This window comes from Carya illinoinensis, chromosome 2 (genome assembly GCF_018687715.1).
Source record: "Carya illinoinensis cultivar Pawnee chromosome 2, C.illinoinensisPawnee_v1, whole genome shotgun sequence".
In the NCBI taxonomy this organism is placed as follows: Eukaryota; Viridiplantae; Streptophyta; class Magnoliopsida; order Fagales; family Juglandaceae; genus Carya; species Carya illinoinensis.
In genome coordinates, this window is record NC_056753.1 from 36781821 (window position 1) to 36800675 (window position 18855).

At 37.2% G+C, this 18855-nt stretch overlaps 4 protein-coding genes and 1 long non-coding RNA gene across 5 annotated transcripts in view; 3 read left to right on the forward strand and 2 right to left on the reverse strand.

Moving 5' to 3' along the window:
• Positions 1-2729, forward strand: part of LOC122301510 (clathrin heavy chain 1) — a 28506-nt gene extending 25777 nt beyond the window's left edge. Inside the window, exons 26-30 of the mRNA XM_043112904.1 lie at positions 31-201; positions 282-467; positions 869-991; positions 1847-1957; positions 2215-2729. Of these exons, the coding sequence (XP_042968838.1) occupies positions 31-201; positions 282-467; positions 869-991; positions 1847-1957; positions 2215-2376 (753 nt within the window). The 3' untranslated portion in view covers positions 2377-2729. The remainder of the gene's footprint in view (positions 1-30; positions 202-281; positions 468-868; positions 992-1846; positions 1958-2214) is intronic.
• Positions 2730-5553: 2824 nt separating this feature from the next.
• Positions 5554-7068, forward strand: LOC122301512 (transcription factor bHLH51-like). The gene is made up of 2 exons (XM_043112905.1): positions 5554-5947; positions 6353-7068. Exons 1-2 carry the CDS (start codon positions 5648-5650, stop codon positions 6842-6844), a joined length of 792 nt encoding a protein of 263 aa, XP_042968839.1. The 5' UTR covers positions 5554-5647; the 3' UTR covers positions 6845-7068.
• Positions 7069-8832: 1764 nt separating this feature from the next.
• LOC122301513 (transcription factor MYB73-like) lies at positions 8833-10078 on the forward strand. Its single transcript, XM_043112906.1, has one exon. The coding sequence runs from the start codon at positions 9135-9137 to the stop codon at positions 9915-9917; it is 783 nt and encodes a 260-aa protein (XP_042968840.1). The 5' UTR covers positions 8833-9134; the 3' UTR covers positions 9918-10078.
• A 1380-nt stretch (positions 10079-11458) lies between these two features.
• On the reverse strand, positions 11459-12224 carry LOC122301514. The gene is made up of 2 exons (XR_006240198.1): positions 11819-12224; positions 11459-11686 (listed from the first exon to the last, which is right to left on the reverse strand). It is a non-coding gene; the product is annotated as an uncharacterized LOC122301514 (long non-coding RNA).
• Positions 12225-15616: 3392 nt separating this feature from the next.
• On the reverse strand, positions 15617-16649 carry LOC122301515 (RING-H2 finger protein ATL66). Its single transcript, XM_043112907.1, has one exon. The coding sequence runs from the start codon at positions 16311-16313 to the stop codon at positions 15819-15821; it is 495 nt and encodes a 164-aa protein (XP_042968841.1). The 5' UTR covers positions 16314-16649; the 3' UTR covers positions 15617-15818.
• Between the last annotated feature and the right edge of the window lie 2206 nt (positions 16650-18855).

The window sequence follows — 18855 nt, forward strand, 5'->3', positions numbered from 1 at the left end:
ACTCTTGAGTATTTTCTCATGTTGTTTCAGTCGGGTCACCTGCATCTTGTGAAGCCATACATGATTGCAGTTCAGAGTAACAACGTGGCTGCAGTGAATGAGGCTTTGAACGGGATATATGTTGAGGAGGAAGACTACGAGAGATTGCGGGAATCAATTGATTTGCATGATAACTTTGATCAAATTGGCCTGGCACAGAAGGTGAGTTGCAATAATTTTCCTTTAATGTTGTCTGTATACTAGTCCAATTCCGCGGGCCTCATTTTTATGTGTTTGAGCAGATTGAGAAACACGAGCTTCTTGAAATGAGACGTGTTGCTGCATATATTTACAAGAAAGCAGGCAGGTGGAAGCAGTCCATTGCATTGTCAAAGAAAGACAACCTTTACAAGGATGCCATGGAGACAGCCTCACAATCTGGTGACCGTGAACTTGCAGAAGAGTTGCTTGTTTACTTCATTGAAAAGGTACACAGCTAGATCCAAACTATATTTACGCTTTTACTGACTGAGATTTAGATAGGTTTTGGTTGGGTACACACTTCTATAGACACTAATGGTTTCATGAGAACATTCTCGCTCATAGTCAGGTTAGTTTGCAATGTTAGTTGGGTTGGGATGTCTGTTCTTCCTCCTTCTCCGGTAGTCCTGGAATATATTTGTTTGCTTCTATGAACGATCTACTTCCCTGATTTGGAAAAACGCTCTCTCTTTTCCCCCCTCTCTGTGAAATTTATTGCTTTTACCTGTAGTCTTCAAGTGTGCTATTTTTAACACCTAGTGAACGAGGGTGTTGATATTCTTTTTGATAAGGATATAGATAATCTGTGTTTTTAATTCTATTTTTTTATATCAATGTGGTTGTGCAGGGAAAGAAAGAATGCTTTGCTTCATGCCTCTTTGTTTGTTACGATTTGATCCGGCCAGACATTGCTCTTGAACTTGCTTGGATGAATAAGATGATCGACTTTGCTTTCCCCTATCTGTTGCAGGTGATTTACCTACTCCTATTCCATTATCTTTTTCCGGTGTAAGTTTAGGTCTAGGAGCTTAGCATGTTGTGCCAAATATTACTTTTGAGCTCTTGCTCTTTGTTACTTATAAAAAAAATACTACTTTTGAGCTCTTCTTTTCTTTCTTTTCTTTTTTTGGATGTCGGGGAACCTCTCCAAGGCAGGCCCTTTGGACCCACTTCTGCAGAGTAAACCTCAGTCCCGTACACCGCACCCTCGGAAGTTTCCCTACACAGAACCGGTTAAGTCGCTGGCTTTTCACTAGGGGCTGTGACCCCAAATGATTGTTTGCACCCATGAGATGTTGAACATTGGACCTTGAGGGGACTGATACCCCAAGACCAAGGCCTTCATCACTTGGGCCAACCCCCTCGGGTTACTTTTGAGCTCTTCTTGGCACATGGATTTAGGATTGGTTTTTCTGGATTCCCCCATGTCATAGGTTCGATTTCCCCTGGGATCAAACTGTGATTCAAGTGGGAGGCCATGGCGGTGTGTTGTTGTGCTAGTCTCCCCAGGGGTTTAGCTTCCATGGGTGAGTCAGTCCTAAGGGCTTTGCCATGGGATGGTTCCCCCGTCATAAAAAAGAAAAATGTTTCTTAACTAGATCATGCTTCTGTCGATTGAATGTTTTGATTATTTCTATGGTGCCAGCTACTTTGCTAGTAAGAGTTTAGTGTTATATGAGTACATAATTGTGTTCAATATGTAGGGAGTAAGAACAGAAAGTATTGAAAAGCCTGCCCTGGGAAGGGAGCGTGTTTTGTAGAAACAGCAACCACCTATTTGGAATCTTTTTTACAAATAATCTCACATTTTTCTTTGCCTCTCTAGTTTATCCGAGAATACACTGGCAAAGTTGATGAACTTGTGAAGGACAAAATCGAGGCTCAGAATGAGGTTAAGGCTAAAGAGAAGGAAGAGAAGGATGTAATTGCACAACAGGTAATCATTTCAAGACTGCTAGTCTGTTGATTTTTTGAAAATTTTGGTTGTCGTCTAGGGCTTTCTGGGAGTATTTTTATCCTCACTGCCTGTGTGATGGGACTTTTTATATTCTCTGGGTTTATATATCTTAGTCACATATTTCCCCAATCAAAATTTTAACCACCGTGTTGTTAGTTTTCCATTCATTTTTTTTTTTTTTCTGTTCTTTTGTTTGCAATTGATGAATTATTTAAGCATTGATTGATGTGATGCAGAACATGTATGCTCAGTTGCTGCCTCTAGCTTTGCCTGCACCTCCAATGCCAGGTATGGGAAGTGCACCAGGAATGGGAGGTTTTGCTCCACCACCACCTATGGGCGGAATGGGGATGCCTCCTATGCCACCCTTTGGCATGCCTCCAATGAGCAGCTTCTGATATGCAGGCAACAAGTTCAAGCAGCTGATGTTGAGAACATAGGGGCGATGACAATCTAGCAACGTGCTTGTGCTATTCTGTGGGGTTTTGGTAACTCCTTTTTTTACTGTTGCAGTGGAGGTGTAGTTGAAATGATATATATTTTTTTCGGTGTATAAGGTTTGTGGATATTTGTGTAATATTCTTTTTGTAGTAGAGGCATTTTTTGGCTGCTGATAGAGGGCAAGCCGCTGCTACTGTATTTTCCTATTTTTGTTATGGTCTAGGAATCGTTCATTTATAATACGATAAAAACCCTATCGGTCATCAGCTATTATTTAGATATATTATGGCGTGCTCTGAATTTTTTTTGACGGATGTATATTCGATTAGGATTTAGGTGTCCTTAATTTCTTTCTTCAAGCATCTTTGTACTTGGCGCCTTTAGTATCTTCTCTGACCAGTCTGTTGTGTGGGTATCATTACTCAGCCACCCACCTTTGTCGCGCGCCAACTCGACCGACTTGTCCCTTAAAAACGACCAGAAGATGGCGGTATCTCTGCATCCGGTCATTGGCTTCCAACTCAACGGTAAATCTGCCTACTAATTTCTCTCGTTTAATTTAAACTGCGGACTTCTTTTTTGTTTTTTTTTCTTTGTTTTTGTTTTCTACGCTTTTCTGAATTAACTTCATTTGTACGAAGATTTTATCCGTACAGTTGCCAACGTCGATTGCAATTTTTAAGCTTAACTAGGTATGTATGTTTTAAAATAATCTCAGTTGTGAATCGAAATGGGTATTGGACGGTGGAAGAGTACAATGGTTGATACTTGGCTTTCTTTTTGAGTTTTTTCAGCGTAAATCAGAACCTTAAGGCGAATTTGTAAGTTTATATAAAGTAAGCCCAGATTACAAATCTTTATTAGGCCGAATCTTGAGTTGAATTGAGTTTTTTTTATAAAGTAGTAAGTTGAGATGATAAAATGAGTTTTATGAGGTTCAGTTAAGATAAATTTAGATGTGTTTAAATGATAAGATGCGTTTAGATATATTTATGCGAAGTTGAAAAATGTTGAGTTCTAACTTCTATGTGTAAAGTGATGTTGAATTGAAAAAGGTTGTGGATTATGTGTAAAGAGATTTTGAGTTGAGATGAATCTAGTAATTTAAGAGTTTGGTGTTTAGATATTAAATTTAATTTAAAATTAGATTAAACTGAATTGATATTTCCGGCGAAGTTATAGACCTAATTTTATGATACTTGAGTCGCTTTAAGGGTTAAAAAAATTTTTGTTTTCTTTTTTATTAACGAAGGAATTGGGCCCTAGATTCAATTTAGGGTACTTGTATAGAAGTGAAACCAAATGTGTTAGATCGTTGTCAGTGGTCAACATTTGCTGCTCTTCGCGCGTGCTAGCTGTTGCGACTTCAGAAAAGTGAAGTCGCCAAATAAAAGTTAAATATTTGAGTATCCTAAACTCACTGCTTGGAATTCTTATTTCAAGTGGTCCGGCATGCATATCCATGATAGAAGAGAAACTTATAGCTTGCTCTTGTAATGATCTCCATAAAATGACTTTAGCTTACATTGCAATCGTGGTGGATCCATATCTCACTGCCAATTTGTGCGCTAAAATGCCACCTTAACTCGACGGATTGATTTTCCCCGCCATGGGATGTTTCAATTCCCTTAATTAACTGGGGATATGGTACCATGCTATGCCACACTTTGGTAAAATCAGTTCTTTGCTTAGGTTTGTTTAAACGTATATCAACTAATAATATTCCATGATCTCAGCTTGTTTACTGTGTGATTTCTACAAGGACCCTTCGTATTGTTCATGTCTTTTTGGTTCTTCTACATTGCCAACTTGTCTAACGTTGACAATCATTTTAAAGTCTCGTTTAGTTGTACAGATGAGATTATATGTTTTGAATAGTAATGAATAAAATATTATTATAATATAATTTTTTAATATTAATTTTTTATTGAAATTTTAAAAAATTAAATTATTTATTATATTTTATATATAAATTTAAAAAAATTATAAGAATGAATCGAAATAAAATGAGATGATACTTTTAGACTTAATCATACAAGTGGGGTCTAAGTGTTTGACAAAACATGCTGCAGTTGAATTCATCATGCACACCTTTTGTTTTCTTTTTCTTTTTTTCTTTTAGCAACTCATTGCACGCATAGATTTGACGCATTTTAATCGTGGATTTTATGACAATACAAATCTTTCCACTTTGCTAACGCAATGATGGGACTCAAAAAGCGTGCACTTAAATATTCTCAATATTTAAAATATAGAAAAAGAAGAATATACAAAATAAAAGACACAATTTTATGAGATTAATTTATATAATGAGAAATGATATATCGACGTCCGAATTAACATTATGGATTGGGAATAATGAGAATAATTGTTTTTTCCACTCCGACCTATTATGCAAATTTTAAGCATTAACAATATACATGAATATATAAATCGATAATGGTAAAACATGAAAAAAAAAAAAAAAAATGTCCCGGATACAAAATTTAATCAAGGACATGCATGTTCCACCAACCGATCGAAACAGCTGGGAATGTTGTAGTGTGCGATAGTGCTAAAGTAAATCCTGGTGGGTTACAAAATTGATGGGTCCTTCACAACTGCCACTGCTGGTAGGTCAATCAATGGAACACATATTTTGATAGGCTTCATGCATCTATACTAGTTCGGTGCTACCACTGCATTTTTCGTCTAATTTCAGCAAAGCACGGGTGCTATTACTTTTGTCGGCCGAGTTAACTGATCGGATCAACTACTATACTGTTTGTGAGATTTATCACAAAAGTTTTCCTATTGAAATGACGCGCAAAAAAAGCCAATCATGTTTTCATTTGACCAATTCTAATATATTAAAGAAAAATATAATTACAAGTATAATTATGTATTAATGTGATATGATTGATTAAAAAATAAATTTTATTAAAAGTAACGTTAATTTAAATTTTAAATATAAATAAATTAATATTAATATATAGATCAATGAGCGGCTGTACTTATATATAATAAAACTCATGTATTAAAAGCTATTGGGCTCATAAAATAATTAATTAATTAAAATATTCAAGGGGACTGAATCGACTCACACCAATCACAATCAAGTAAGAAGAGATATCGCACATTATTGGCTCAAGAAACAGTAGCTATAGAGTGTCATAAAAAGCAAGCCTGGAGGGTCGAGTTGAAGACGTGCATCGCTCAGATAAATGAGGCTAAATTTGTTTGTTGGCCATGGAGAATTGCTGTTATTCTGATGGGGCAAACTGGGTTCAGTGTCATCATTCTGCTCTGAACGGCGAGTTTCCCTATCCAGTTCCATGGCCACTACTGGTACCACCACCTGATCATGAGGTGTCAGCCTCTACCAGATTCCAATTCCATGGGTTTCCTCCCGTTGAAGGTAATGTTGCAGAAGATGGAAGAGGTACTGCTACTGCTTCCAAGAGCCACAGTCAAGCAGAGAAGCGGCGCAGGGACAGGATAAATGCGCAACTCTCAACTCTCAGGAAATTAATTCCCAAGTCTGATAAGGTAAAAAAGAGAGAACTCTCTCAATCACTCGCTCTATGATCTCTCGCTGAAATTTAATTATATTACTAGTAATTAGTGAACTTCCCAATTTAGGAATGCATATTTAGGTTATAAATATATTAATTTGTTTCTTTTAGTACTTATAAAATGTTAATTGGTGATTTTGTATCTTAACGATCGAAGGCACTTCTCCATCATCTGATCTGAGGCCAGAGAGGCGCCATATAAGTCGACGTAGCTAGGCGTACTGAGTTTTACGGAGATTCATGGGATTATTTACCATTTACGAAGAAAAATGTTTATAAATTTGGTGATTCTATACATAAACCCTATATATGCATAATTGCAAGCAAATTTTCAGAATCTGAAGTAAACCAATATATAACACATCTGTATGGTATGCAGATGGACAAGGCAGCTCTATTGGGAAGTGTGATTGAGCATGTGAAGGATCTCAAGCGAAGAGCAATGGAAGTCAGCAAAGCCTGCTCACTTCCCACAGAAGTAGACGAGGTAATCATTGACTATGATCATGATCAAGATGTAAACATGATCGGCAACGTTGACAAACGTGAGGAAAATATCCTCATAAGGGTTTCTTTTTGTTGCGATGATCGACCGGGGCTGTTTTCTGAGCTCATCCAAGTCCTTAAAGGTTTAAGACTAACTGTAGTCAAAGCAGATATAGCCAGTGTGGGTGGCAGAATTAAAAGCGTTTTGGTGCTTTGCACCAAGCTGGAAAGTGATGATCAAGTGGGTGTTTGCCTCATGAGCACTTTGAAACAGTCCATTAAACTAGTTCTTAGTAAAATTGCTTCATCATCATCTATGGCAACAAACTATCGCATTAGAAGCAAAAGGCAGAGGTTCTTCTTGCCTTCACCTTATTCACAATAATCTTGCTGAACGAGCATTAACGTTTTGGGTCATCTTAGAGATCATGCACTACTGGTATATATATATATATATATCTTTTTTCAACCTTTTTCCTCATCAAGGCATTCAGATTTTGTCCACGCACTGTCAGAGAACAGTAACAGTACACTTGAAATGTTGATGGCACGCTCAAAAGGCGCATGCACGAACTATATATATATATATATGATCATGTGGTTTGCCTACCATATACAGAAGTGGAGTTCATTGTAAGACCACTCTCTCTCTCTCAAAAAAAAAAGGGAAAAAAAAGCCTCGCTCTATGTTGCCCTATCACATCTTTAGTACGTAGGAATTATGCAGCAGCACGATGATCTGAGTCTTGAAGCCACTACAGCACTGCTCATGACTAGTTGATCATTATAAGTTTCCTTTTTTTTTTCTTTTTTAACCTTTAAGCTACTAATTATAAGAAGTTTTATCTGCTATAAGAGTGGCGGCATTATTCGTTTGATAACATAAACGATTATTATCTGGTAATTATTGTGCCGAGAGAGAGAGTTCCAAAGGCCGGGCCAAATTTCCTTATTCTAGGGCCTAAAACCCATTTTACGATCTTAATTGGGCATTTCCTTATCAAAGTCGAAGCCACCGTTGGGCCGAGTGAACTCAACTGTGCGATTGTGACCCTCATGTGTTGGATTCAGCCGACAATTTCCGAAACTCAACGGCATCATTCGATCGTAGAAAGCGTACAAAAATTGACATCCATCCATCTATATAAATGCGTGGTGTGTTTTTTTCTTTTACATCTTTTCATATATAGGAGTCTCCACGGATCAGTACCATTATGTTATTTGCGATTGTGACCCAGCCACTGAGAGTATCAATGTCTGCTTATTTTCCCTCCATTAAAAGAAGAAAAAACATAACTAGGAATGTGTGCGAGTAGACAAACGTGTGTTTTTTAGGCAATATAGAGCATCATCATTGGTTTGGCCAAATTCATCTTTAAATTTAGTCAATATCAACACTTCTTTACATTTGCATATTTCATCTAAATTCAATTCTCATATTGGATTAGCCATTCATTTTCTATATAATAATAAAATATTGTTAAATTAATAATTTTTATTTAATTTATTTTATCACATTTTGAAGTTCTAGTAATTAAATTTTAATAATAACTATATTCTAATTAAATTAATATTAAAAAAGTATTATTAAATGTTAATAATAATTCTATTCTAATTAAATTAATATTATAAAAAAGTACTATTAAATGTTGATAGTAATTATATTCTAATTAAATTAATATTAAAAAAAATTATTGTTAAATGTTAATAATAATCATATTATATTAAATTAATATTAAAAAAAATTATTAAATATTAATAATAATTATATTCTAAATGTTAAATGTTAAATATATTCTAATTAATTTAATTTATTTATTTGAAATGAAAATTTAATATTTTAATATTTGATAAATGAATAGTATTTATCTATCTTTGGCCAAACACGATAACTCAAGTCTAAATTAGTTTAGATATGTTCAACCCAATGTAGAGTTTTTTTTATATATATTATTTAAATTTTAGCCGAACTCTTCTTCATTTGGCAGCGAAGCCAATGCGGATGCGGTAACCTTTCTAAGCCTATCCATGATCTCCAAGGTTACGGCATCCCTAAACCTCACGTAAGCGTGTATAGTATATACCGTTACAACGACACTGTTACAGTATCTCGTTGTAATTATTCTCTCCCACTAAAAATCCTGTGTCTCTCTGAATGCCTAATTGAAACGGATGGCCGTTACACGTTATGTCGCCTCCTTAATTCCTCGAACCCAATTGGTAATGGTAACCCTCTTTATATTTAATTTATTTCAAAACAAATTTTATATATATATTAAACAAAAACCACCCCTAACTAGATGCAAAGTTTGGGAGCTGTACTCCGAGTCGTTGAATTCATGTAAACCCAAGGCTTTTATAATTCTTGAGAAAGTCCGTTATTCGAATCAGTTAGAAAAAGGGGAAGTTATAACTCGCACCATATTCTCTCATTCGACCACTTCAATAAAAAGAAAGAAAAACTCTAACAGGACGACCTGTTTTCGATTCCAAGAAATAACAGAGTCCGAACTCGCATGCAACTGCAACCAGAGCTAAGTTGTTATGTCAAGTGGCGGTTTTACGGTTCACACCAACAACCCCTCTAAGCTATCACCAAAAGTACCATTTAATAACAATTGTAACCCCACGCGAAATCCCCCCAACCCAAACTTTATTTACAGATTCTGAATATCATGAAAATGACGAGTCTGCAGAAGAACGGTGGTGACCACCGACTAAAGGGTTCTTGGAGTCCACAAGAGGACGCCTCCCTGATCACCCTGGTGGAGAAGCACGGCCCTCGCAACTGGTCCCTGATAAGCCAGGGCATTCCGGGCCGCTCCGGCAAGTCTTGCAGGTTAAGGTGGTGCAATCAGCTCAGCCCCGAGGTGCAGCACCGCCCTTTTACGCCCGCTGAAGACTCCATCATATACACGGCCCACTCCATCCACGGTAACAGGTGGGCTACCATAGCCCGCCTTTTGCCAGGACGGACGGACAACGCGATCAAGAACCACTGGAACTCCACGCTGCGACGTCGTCGTGACTCTTCGTCCGAGTCGGACTCTAGGGCGAAACGACTCGGAGGTCCGGATGCAGTGATCTCTCCAACTGCCTCCCTGGAGTGGGACTCGGGCGTTAATAAGAGAAAGTGCTTGAGTGCACCGCCGGAACATACTAGTACCGATGAGGAAGAGGGTTTGGCGGGGCCGGAAGATACTTCACTGACTTTGTCGCTATCGTTAACGGCGGGTAAGAAGATGAAGGAGAAAGAGGAGGAAGTGGCGAAGGTCGAAGAGGTGGCACGTATCGTAAGGAACGAGGAGGAGGAAGAGGGGACGTGTTTGGTCACGATCATGCAGAGGGTGGTAGCGGCGGAGGTGAGGAGTTACATAGATCATTTACGGGCTGAGAACAGGCTTGGACCTCCGTACCTTCCGGCCCAAAAGGGCCCATACAAAATTAGCAAATCCTAGTTTACGAGTGTAGTCTAGTTCTTCTATTTTAGTCGTGAAAATTGCTTGACGTGGTACATCATAATCCTGTTTTTAGATCTACATTTTAAATCAAATTAAGGTGTAATTTGAATACTGAGGTAAGACTAGATAAAAATTAAATAAAATATTATTTATTATTATTATTATTATTTTAAAATTTGATAAAACTGATCAGATTCAATCGATGATTTGACTTCCGCCACATATTTCTTCATTGTTAATCAGAGTCCTGACGAAATTGTTTCATTTGACGGTCGTTTTTTTCTGATTCTGATTTCCGTTTAACAGCTTAGTGGTCAAGTGCTCGACGTAATTACTCGAAGCAGTTCTTTTGGCTGCTTGCGACATCCACATGTCCCATCACACATTTCGAATAATCCAGCACGACATATTCAACTCATTTCATATAATTATTATAAATTTTTATTTATAATTTATTTAATTATCTCAATATTTTATTTAATTTTTAACTTTTATCTCAATTTAATTTAAATCAACTCAACATCCAAAAATGCATGTGAAACATAACTTTTAAAATCAGCAAAAAATGGATTCCTGGAATAAAATTGATCACTCTCAACATATTTGAGAAGAAACATATCGTCGATTTTGAAAGATAAATAACATCACTCGTCTAAAAGTTCGCAAAACCTAAAGGCTAAACACTGATGTTTACGCCAAAGAAAAGCCCAACAAGTATTCATGGCATGAAGAAGGTGCTGGATTGAAGAAGGACCTGCAGAGATTTCTAGTCTTATTATTAGAGAAAAACCTTGTTCTAATGTAGAGCTTTGAGATGGTTTTTGAGTGATTGTAATCAGGTGCTGTTTTTTGCACAATTTATGATGAATGAATGAAAGGTATCGTTTGATGATTCAAAAAAAAAGTATTCATGGCATGAAGTTTAAGTTGCAATTACAGTTGTTACGAGTAAAACCGAAAACCAACGACCGGCCCAAATGAATTTTTTTTTTTTTTTCCTGTTCTACATCGTGAATCAGAGATTGTAAAACCCAATTTCTCAACATTTAAATAGCAGCGCACATCTCACAGCAAAAAAGGGTGCTAAATATAATAAAATAACGTATCTATATACTTCAAACTCTATTATTATATCCCCCCTGTATGACCTCCCCACCACCTCGGTAGACCTTTTGGAAGTTCAAAACTCAACCCGATGGAAACCCAATATTGGTATCTGTCCTAATACGAATGGGGGAAGATGGTGTAACTCATCAGCAATGGGCACTATTAGTACACGAAACGCCAGAATGACATGCATCAATTCTCAGAACCACTAGTAATCAAACTTTATAAATGAATAGCTTCAAGATAGCATAAAACAGGATTCATGGCCTCTTATTCTCAGCTAGCGTTTGCTCTAATGGACACAAAAGTCAAAACAGCTACCGTGCACTTTAAAACTTTGTTTAGTCCTAAGATTACCACCGAGAAAGCACACTCAGTTATGAGCATTCCCATTTGCTTAAAAATAATGAGCAAATCAAATCCAACACTAATTACTGTAACCATATAGCATTAAGAAGTACCAAAATCTCATTCAACAGCTAAAAACTCCAACCTTTCAGATATTAGATCCAAACGTAAAAATGGGAAACACTACGACTCTCTAATCAGAAACCGATTAGACACAAAACAACGGCGACTTATTGGTAAGATAACTACTTGGATCTCTGCCTCATCTTTCGGCGCTTCCTCTTCAACCTCCTCATGCGCTTCTTCTTCCACTGTAAAACCAAAGAGGAAACCACAGTACGAGATAAGAAAAATTGGAAATCGTCTATTTCTAATTTTTTAGATCTAGCAAATAGAGGGTCAGAGAAATATCGTATTGCAATAAGACTACGATCAAATCTTACCTTGGCCCTCATGGTGATTCCGTGTCTAAGCTCCTTCTCACTCTCGCTTGCGAAACCCTAGTAGTCCGGAGTAGGCTGCGCAGAGAACAATTTGTACTTTGTAGGCTTTGAGAGAATTTATAGCAATTGAAGAAGAAACCCTAATGTATAGGCAGTGAGATTTAGGCTGAGAACATTGGGTTGAGTAGGCCCGTAGATTTGCTGGACTATGGGGCTTCATATTCGACAATATATACCATACTATGGCCCAATCTTGACTCCTTGAGTTTGGACTTTGAGATTGTTGGGGTTCGGAACTCGAGATACTCTTCTTGCTATTAGAAAAGTGCGACATAGACCGCCAATTTTATTTTTTTATTTTTTTTATCTTTGACCGACATAGACCACAATGTTATATATATTTTTTAGAATAATGCTATATATCATTATTTTTATATATTTTTTCTATATTTCATTGATATGATTAGTTGTATTAAATTTTTTAATACATAATCAATCACATTAATAAAATACACAAAACAGCATATAAAAGTGACTGCAACTAGATTTTTTTTTTTTCTTTTTATATAGAGTTTGGTTTTCTATTTAGAAATAAGACCTTATACCATTTGATTCAAAGGAACTTGACATATATACCTAGAAGTTACATCCCATGCAATGCTTTGTCATTAGATTTATGCATAGGTCATAAATGTGCCTTATGACCATATAATACGATGGAGATTGAGGAAAAAAAAAAAAAAAGAAGTGACCATTCCTCACTATTCGCTCCATATAGAATATTTACAAGAGTATCAATTAATTAGTAGGGGTGTTACTTGCACCCTCAGATAAGTAGGTGATGGCCACGCCCCAGCCCTTGCACGAGGGAGAGTTAGGCCCCTAGCCCGCCTCCTATAGGCGAGGTGTCCTTGTCTAGATGTCAAGGGCCAAATTGGCCCGGGCCCCTATGGTCATCCTGCTCCTGCCCATGATGACATCATTGAGTCACGAGAGAGATATCTCGGTCGATGATGAGAGAGAGAGAGATATGGGATTGGAACAAATATTTTTTAATAAAGTTCTTCTATATACAAGCAGTTAATGTATCCATTAGCGCATCAAGATGAGATGGCAGGAGCAGTTTTTATAATAATAAAATAAAATAATACTCGTTCATTATTTCACAACAAAAACTAACTCCCTTACCACTCATGGCCACGGCTAACTAATCACCAAACCAACCCAATATGCAGCCACCTCCACGGTTAGCTCCACACCTTGAGCCTCCTCCATGCTGCCACCACCTTGTACCTTGAAGCCCCTGTTTCTCTCTAGTCTCTATGCCAAAACAGAGCACTGCCATAGGTCCTCTCCTCCAGGCCAAAACTCCTCCCTACAACCACCACCATGCACCGTAAAGCCTCTATTTCTCTCTTCGCCAAAACAGAGTACTACCAAAGGTCCTTTCCTTCATGCCAAAATTCCTCCATACAAACATCACTCTGCATTGTGACGTCCCTGTTTCTCTATTCCAAAACAGACCACTGCCAACTCCTCCCTACAACCACCACCGACGTTAAACGGAAACCACCGTTTCTTTCCTAATAGCATAACCCAATCTGTCACGGTCGAACCAGCTCGCGTCGCCATCGACAACGCCATAGCCCAACCCCATCTCATGATCCCTCGAAGCATCCCTTCGTGGCAACAATTGCAACCGCGTTACTCCTCGTTCGAAGTCCACCACCACGCACAGAAGAAGCCAACCAGAAATCGCCACGATCTCCTTTAGCTCGAAGTTTGTCCGTCACGTGCACCACCTCAGCGCAATGTCGTCGCACCCAGCAACACTCTTCTTTTGGGTTAGGGTTCGGAACCCAAATATAGGGGTTTAACTTGAGAAGCTGGACTCTGCGACGGTAGCGACTAATGATAGACAAAAACTGGAAGAGAACAGGGAGAGGAAACTAGAGAGGAGGGGATAAGTGTTTCTTAGAGAATGGTAACAAAGAGGAGAAGAGAAGATGCGAAATTCATTTCCAAACAAGAAAAGAATGGAGAGAGAGAGAGAGAGAGAGAGAGAGAATGCGAAATGCATTTCCTTGAAAATTCATTCCCACCAGCTCCATACAAAACACCGCATTTCATTTTTAATATGGTATGCAACTACAGACTGCCTACAAGAAGACTTTCCATTTTTAATATGGTTGTTTTTAAAACAAAACACATGGGAAAACAACGACATTTTGTTAAAAAAATTATATATATATATATATATATATATATTTAGGACAGGCAGACGGGAGAATTCGTGAGCAAGCTTGGTCCTGACCAGGCTCATCCCCCAGCTCCCAAAACCGTGCAGAGCTCTATCTAATACGAGTTAAACTGGGGGTAGACCGGCCGACATTCGGCCGCGCCACCCCCCCCCCCCCCCCCCCCCCCCCAAAAAAAAATAAAAGCATGTTCACTTGAATCATTTTTGCCAATATCAATTTAAGGAAATCTATATTTATATATCCGAATGGTTGTCAGCCAATTAACGTAATTACCTTGTGCGAGCTAGTCATGGGTGTTTGATTTTCTCAGGGTGACTACGTACACTAACCACACGAGATCCGGACTATCTATTTCGACGACACTTGGATCCTAAATTAGAAGGATATATGACAGATGTTTGACCATATATAAATACAGCTTTGCTACATATAGTCGCTACATGCAGTCGGCGTGCAGTCGATTGTACGGAATGAATAAAAAAAATTATAAAATTTTTTTTTTATATTCAAGGGGACCTACATGAATTATAAAAAGTTATAAAAATAATTTTTTTTTCATGTAGGTCTCATATTAATTTTTTTTTACAACTAACTGCACGCGACTGCATTTTCTGACTGTAAAAAGTATTTCTCATATAAATATTACTAATAAAAGATATCTTATTGTACCCTGTGTCGAAAGCCTGAACTACTCCAAATAGTCTCTGCCGCTAGTCGGCTTCTTGTTCAGCCATATTCCTGAAGGCTTAATTCTTAAAAAGATTCGAAAAGTTCCTCGAATATTATCGACTTCATTGATTTCACATCTGTGATAATAATATCGCCAATGGGATTCTCTTTCCTTTTCCTTTTTTTTTTTTCTAATATATTTAATTATTCTTTCTAAATTCTTAGTATTATTCTCATCTCATGTAATACCAGTTCAAAGTCGGTGATCAACTTAAATCGCTCCGATTAGTAATAATCGCCATAAGAAGTTAAGAACCTCTCTTCAAGCCTGAATTATTCTCTATATACAAAGCTTAATTAAGTAACCGGACTTCATATTACTAAATCCTACAGTTCCTACTCATGACAAAATTATTTGAGGAAATGGCTCGAACAGATGGCAGTCAAAAATCAACAAATTCATCTTTTGCAGTAGCTCCCAAAACTGGCTGACTCATTTTACTGCCAAATGATGACATATCAGACACTGTTTTCATTGTATAAGTGAATTCCTGTTTGTTTAAAATTTAAATTGGGGGAATTTTTATTAAAATTTAACCATTATTAAAATCTGACTCATTTATTAAAATCACTTCTGAGCATATTTTTAAGTATCAGATGACCCGAATACCGTCTTCCCGCTTTCTTTTACCGCTTCTTTCTATCTTAAAACTGTAGTCCACAGATTTCCAAACAAAAAAAAAAAAAAACAACTGTAGAATCACTTACGAGCATAATTTTAAGTATCAGATGGCCCGGATACCGTCTTCCCGCTTTCTTTTACCGCTTCTTTCTATCTGAAAACTGTAGTCCACAGATTTCCAAACAATAAAAACAACAACTGTAGTCCACAGGAAAGCTGAAAAACCAGACAAAGTGCAAAACAGAAAGGCTTTCAGATGAAAAATACAATGATGCAATGAACAGCACCACACACCAATCCTTACAACGTTTTGCTAGCTATGACTTCGAATAATTATACCACAGAGCAAACACTCCATTTTAACAGCTAGTTTTAAAGGCTACTTTGTTCATGGGAGGTAATTCGTTTGTGGAACGGCCGATTCAACCTGCGCGTCCACTCCCAGAGAAGCTCTACACAATGGGCAACTCGAGTGACCGCTCAACCACCTGTCGACGCACTCGGAATGATAACAATGTCGGCAAGGTGGCAAAACCTTAACCTTCTCGCCATCTTCGAACACACCAAGGCATATACAACACTCGGCTTGTGCCGTTGAGTTCGGAGCTTCCAATGACCGGAGCGGGATTATGGGCAAGCTTTTAATGGTGGACGGGTCGAGCCCCCGAGGAGCCGGCTGCGGTACAGGAGGGTTGGGGAAGGGGAGGTGGCTGTACAGGTAGATCCAGCGGGCGTAGAGGAAGAGGAGAATGAATAGCAGTAGAACGGAGAAGAGGATGACGATGAGGAAGAAGGTGCGGCCGCGGACTTCGAAGCCACGATCATCGAACTCGTTGAAGTGCCATTGGAACATTGGCTGAGAGTCCTGCGATACCGATGCCATTGCGAGCGGCGGAAAACCCAAATGGGCCTGGGTTAGAAGTAGTGGAGGCGATCAAGACGTGGCGGATGAGGGAAGGCACGGCTGCTTCAGTGGCTGTGAAGAGCCGCATGGACTGGTTGTTGTGGTGTGGGGATGGCAGACTCACTTGATGAATAGTAAATAGCTTTGTACGGTTGTGGATGTAAATTGTTTTTTCTTTGTAAAACCTAAGACAGCGTAACCTGCCGACCAGGTTACCAGTGTACCACACCTTACAGAGCGCGTAGTCGCAAGCCCAACCCCCAAGGCATTTAAGCGCAATCTCGACTAATGTGCCATGTCGTGCTCCTTTAATTTTAAGGGGAAAAGAAAATTTCGGTTATAATTATGTCATTCTCATTTATATCTTAAAAATCTCTTTAAAATGAAAATATTGATAAAATACTTTTATCGAATTACATTTTGATATAATTGAATTACATAGCTGCTATTCGGATATTAGAGACAACTTTCAAATAATCATTAGGGCAGTATGGATCAAGCAGGTTTATAAGTTATATAACTTCGATAACCATTTTTTTGATTGCAGGTTGAAGCATGCATTGTTATTACTTTGTTCTTTATTGCAGGTATTTTTTGTTAAGCATACACTTTTTCTGTTTTTGAGTTGACATGTATTCTGTGTATTAGGTCTACTGTCTGCTTTTTAATTGTGTTATTGCAATCTCTTTTGATACCTGGTTGTGGGGTTTAAGATAATTTGTCATTCCATGTATCCAATGTAATCACGATTTTCTTCTTTCATAAGTTAGGGTAGTTAATAAAATTAGATAATAATATCCTTACATCTCTTTTATTATTATTTTACTATCTGGTTATTTTTTTCCCTTTTGTTCCTTGAAATTAGATTAAAGATCTCATAATTTGATCTTCTTATACAATCTAGAAAAAAATAAATTTAATTAGCTAAAGTAATCATGTAATTTAATTAAAAAAATCAATTTTATAAGAATTGAGCTTCTTTTACTCTTTTGAGTAAATTTTTATAAAATTGAATTGAATTTTAATTAATTTATATGATTACATTGGTTGATTGATTTATTTTCTTCTAGATTATACAAAAAATTCATATTCTAAAGTTTTTAATCTAGATTCAAATGGGAGAAAGGGAAAAAAAAAAAAAAAAAATTGGGTACTAAAATAATAGTAAAAGAGGTGTAAATGTATCATTATCTTTTTATTTTTTTAAGCCTCGAAAATATTGAACCCGGCTTTCAAGAAAATTTCACACTGTGATATATGTAACAAACTAATTTACTTTTCTTCTAGGGCAGTGCTAGGGCCACCGAGAGTAGGTCTCGACACTACCCGTCGATCTTTTTATTTTTTGCTTTTTTTTTCTTGTATTTTTAAATCTCCTTAAATAATATTCTAATCATTAAATTTCTCCCCTTCAAATTTTGCCATAACCATCCCTCAAGATCTCACACGGAGCATGCTGCTCTAATATTAATTTCTTGAGATAAACTAGTTATCAAAGTTTAATTTAAAATATAATAGTGGAAGCAAACGAAAGAAATAATGACAATCACACACAGAACACTAAAATTTTAGTGGTTTGGCTCAATGTAAGCCTATATCCACTAGTGGGGTCAATCTCAATAAATTCACTATCAACAAAAATGGAGTACAAGAGATTAATTACAAAATCATCTTCCCAAAGTCCCAATACACCCTTGGAAATATCAGAAGAGGACCACTCTCTCTATCTGTGAAAGTTCTCGGCATCGTCAAACGTATAAAGTGAAAAATAAAATAAAAATATTCGTATTTATATTGAAACAATACAGAACCTGGTATATGAACATTCGCTCTAGCGAGGTGTCAAGCGGTGTTCGAACGAACGTTAGGATTTTGCATCTCACTCAAGTTAAATGTCAAGCGGGTGTCGAATAAACTCACGGGTTGTATCCGTCTCAAACTAATTGTCAAGCAACTAATGAGCGAACTCTCGAATTAAAACTTCGCTTGAGTGGCAGCAAACAATCTATAGAGACTTTTTCAACAGGACTCGAGGCACATTTCAATGGTAGGGATTGTAAGTTTGGAAGCCAGTAGCTAGCTGTCCAAACCATCGAACAATTGTAATTCAGGATTAATCAAAATCGTGAATCAGCAATATTGTCCAAACATTAATATATGCTAATTAATATATATATATATATATATATATATATATCATACGATCATGATTAACCACTAGTAATTGCTATGAATCACGAACCAAGTTCGATCTGTACGTGATTCTGTCATGCATATAAAAAGTAAAAACCAACTCAAAATAACGATCGAGGAAGAAAAAGATCCATAATTAAGTACTACTTATGTCGCCCAAAGAAAGAAAGAAAGAAAGTGCGAATTGCGCAATTGAAGAACCAGTAATATTGCGTTCCTTTTTAAGGGGAATTCCCTTTTTAGGTGTCCTAGGCTCCTAATTAATTAACCATTGGCACTGTCCATGGAAAAAACTGAAAAAGATTGTCGTTCATATAATTTGTGGGCA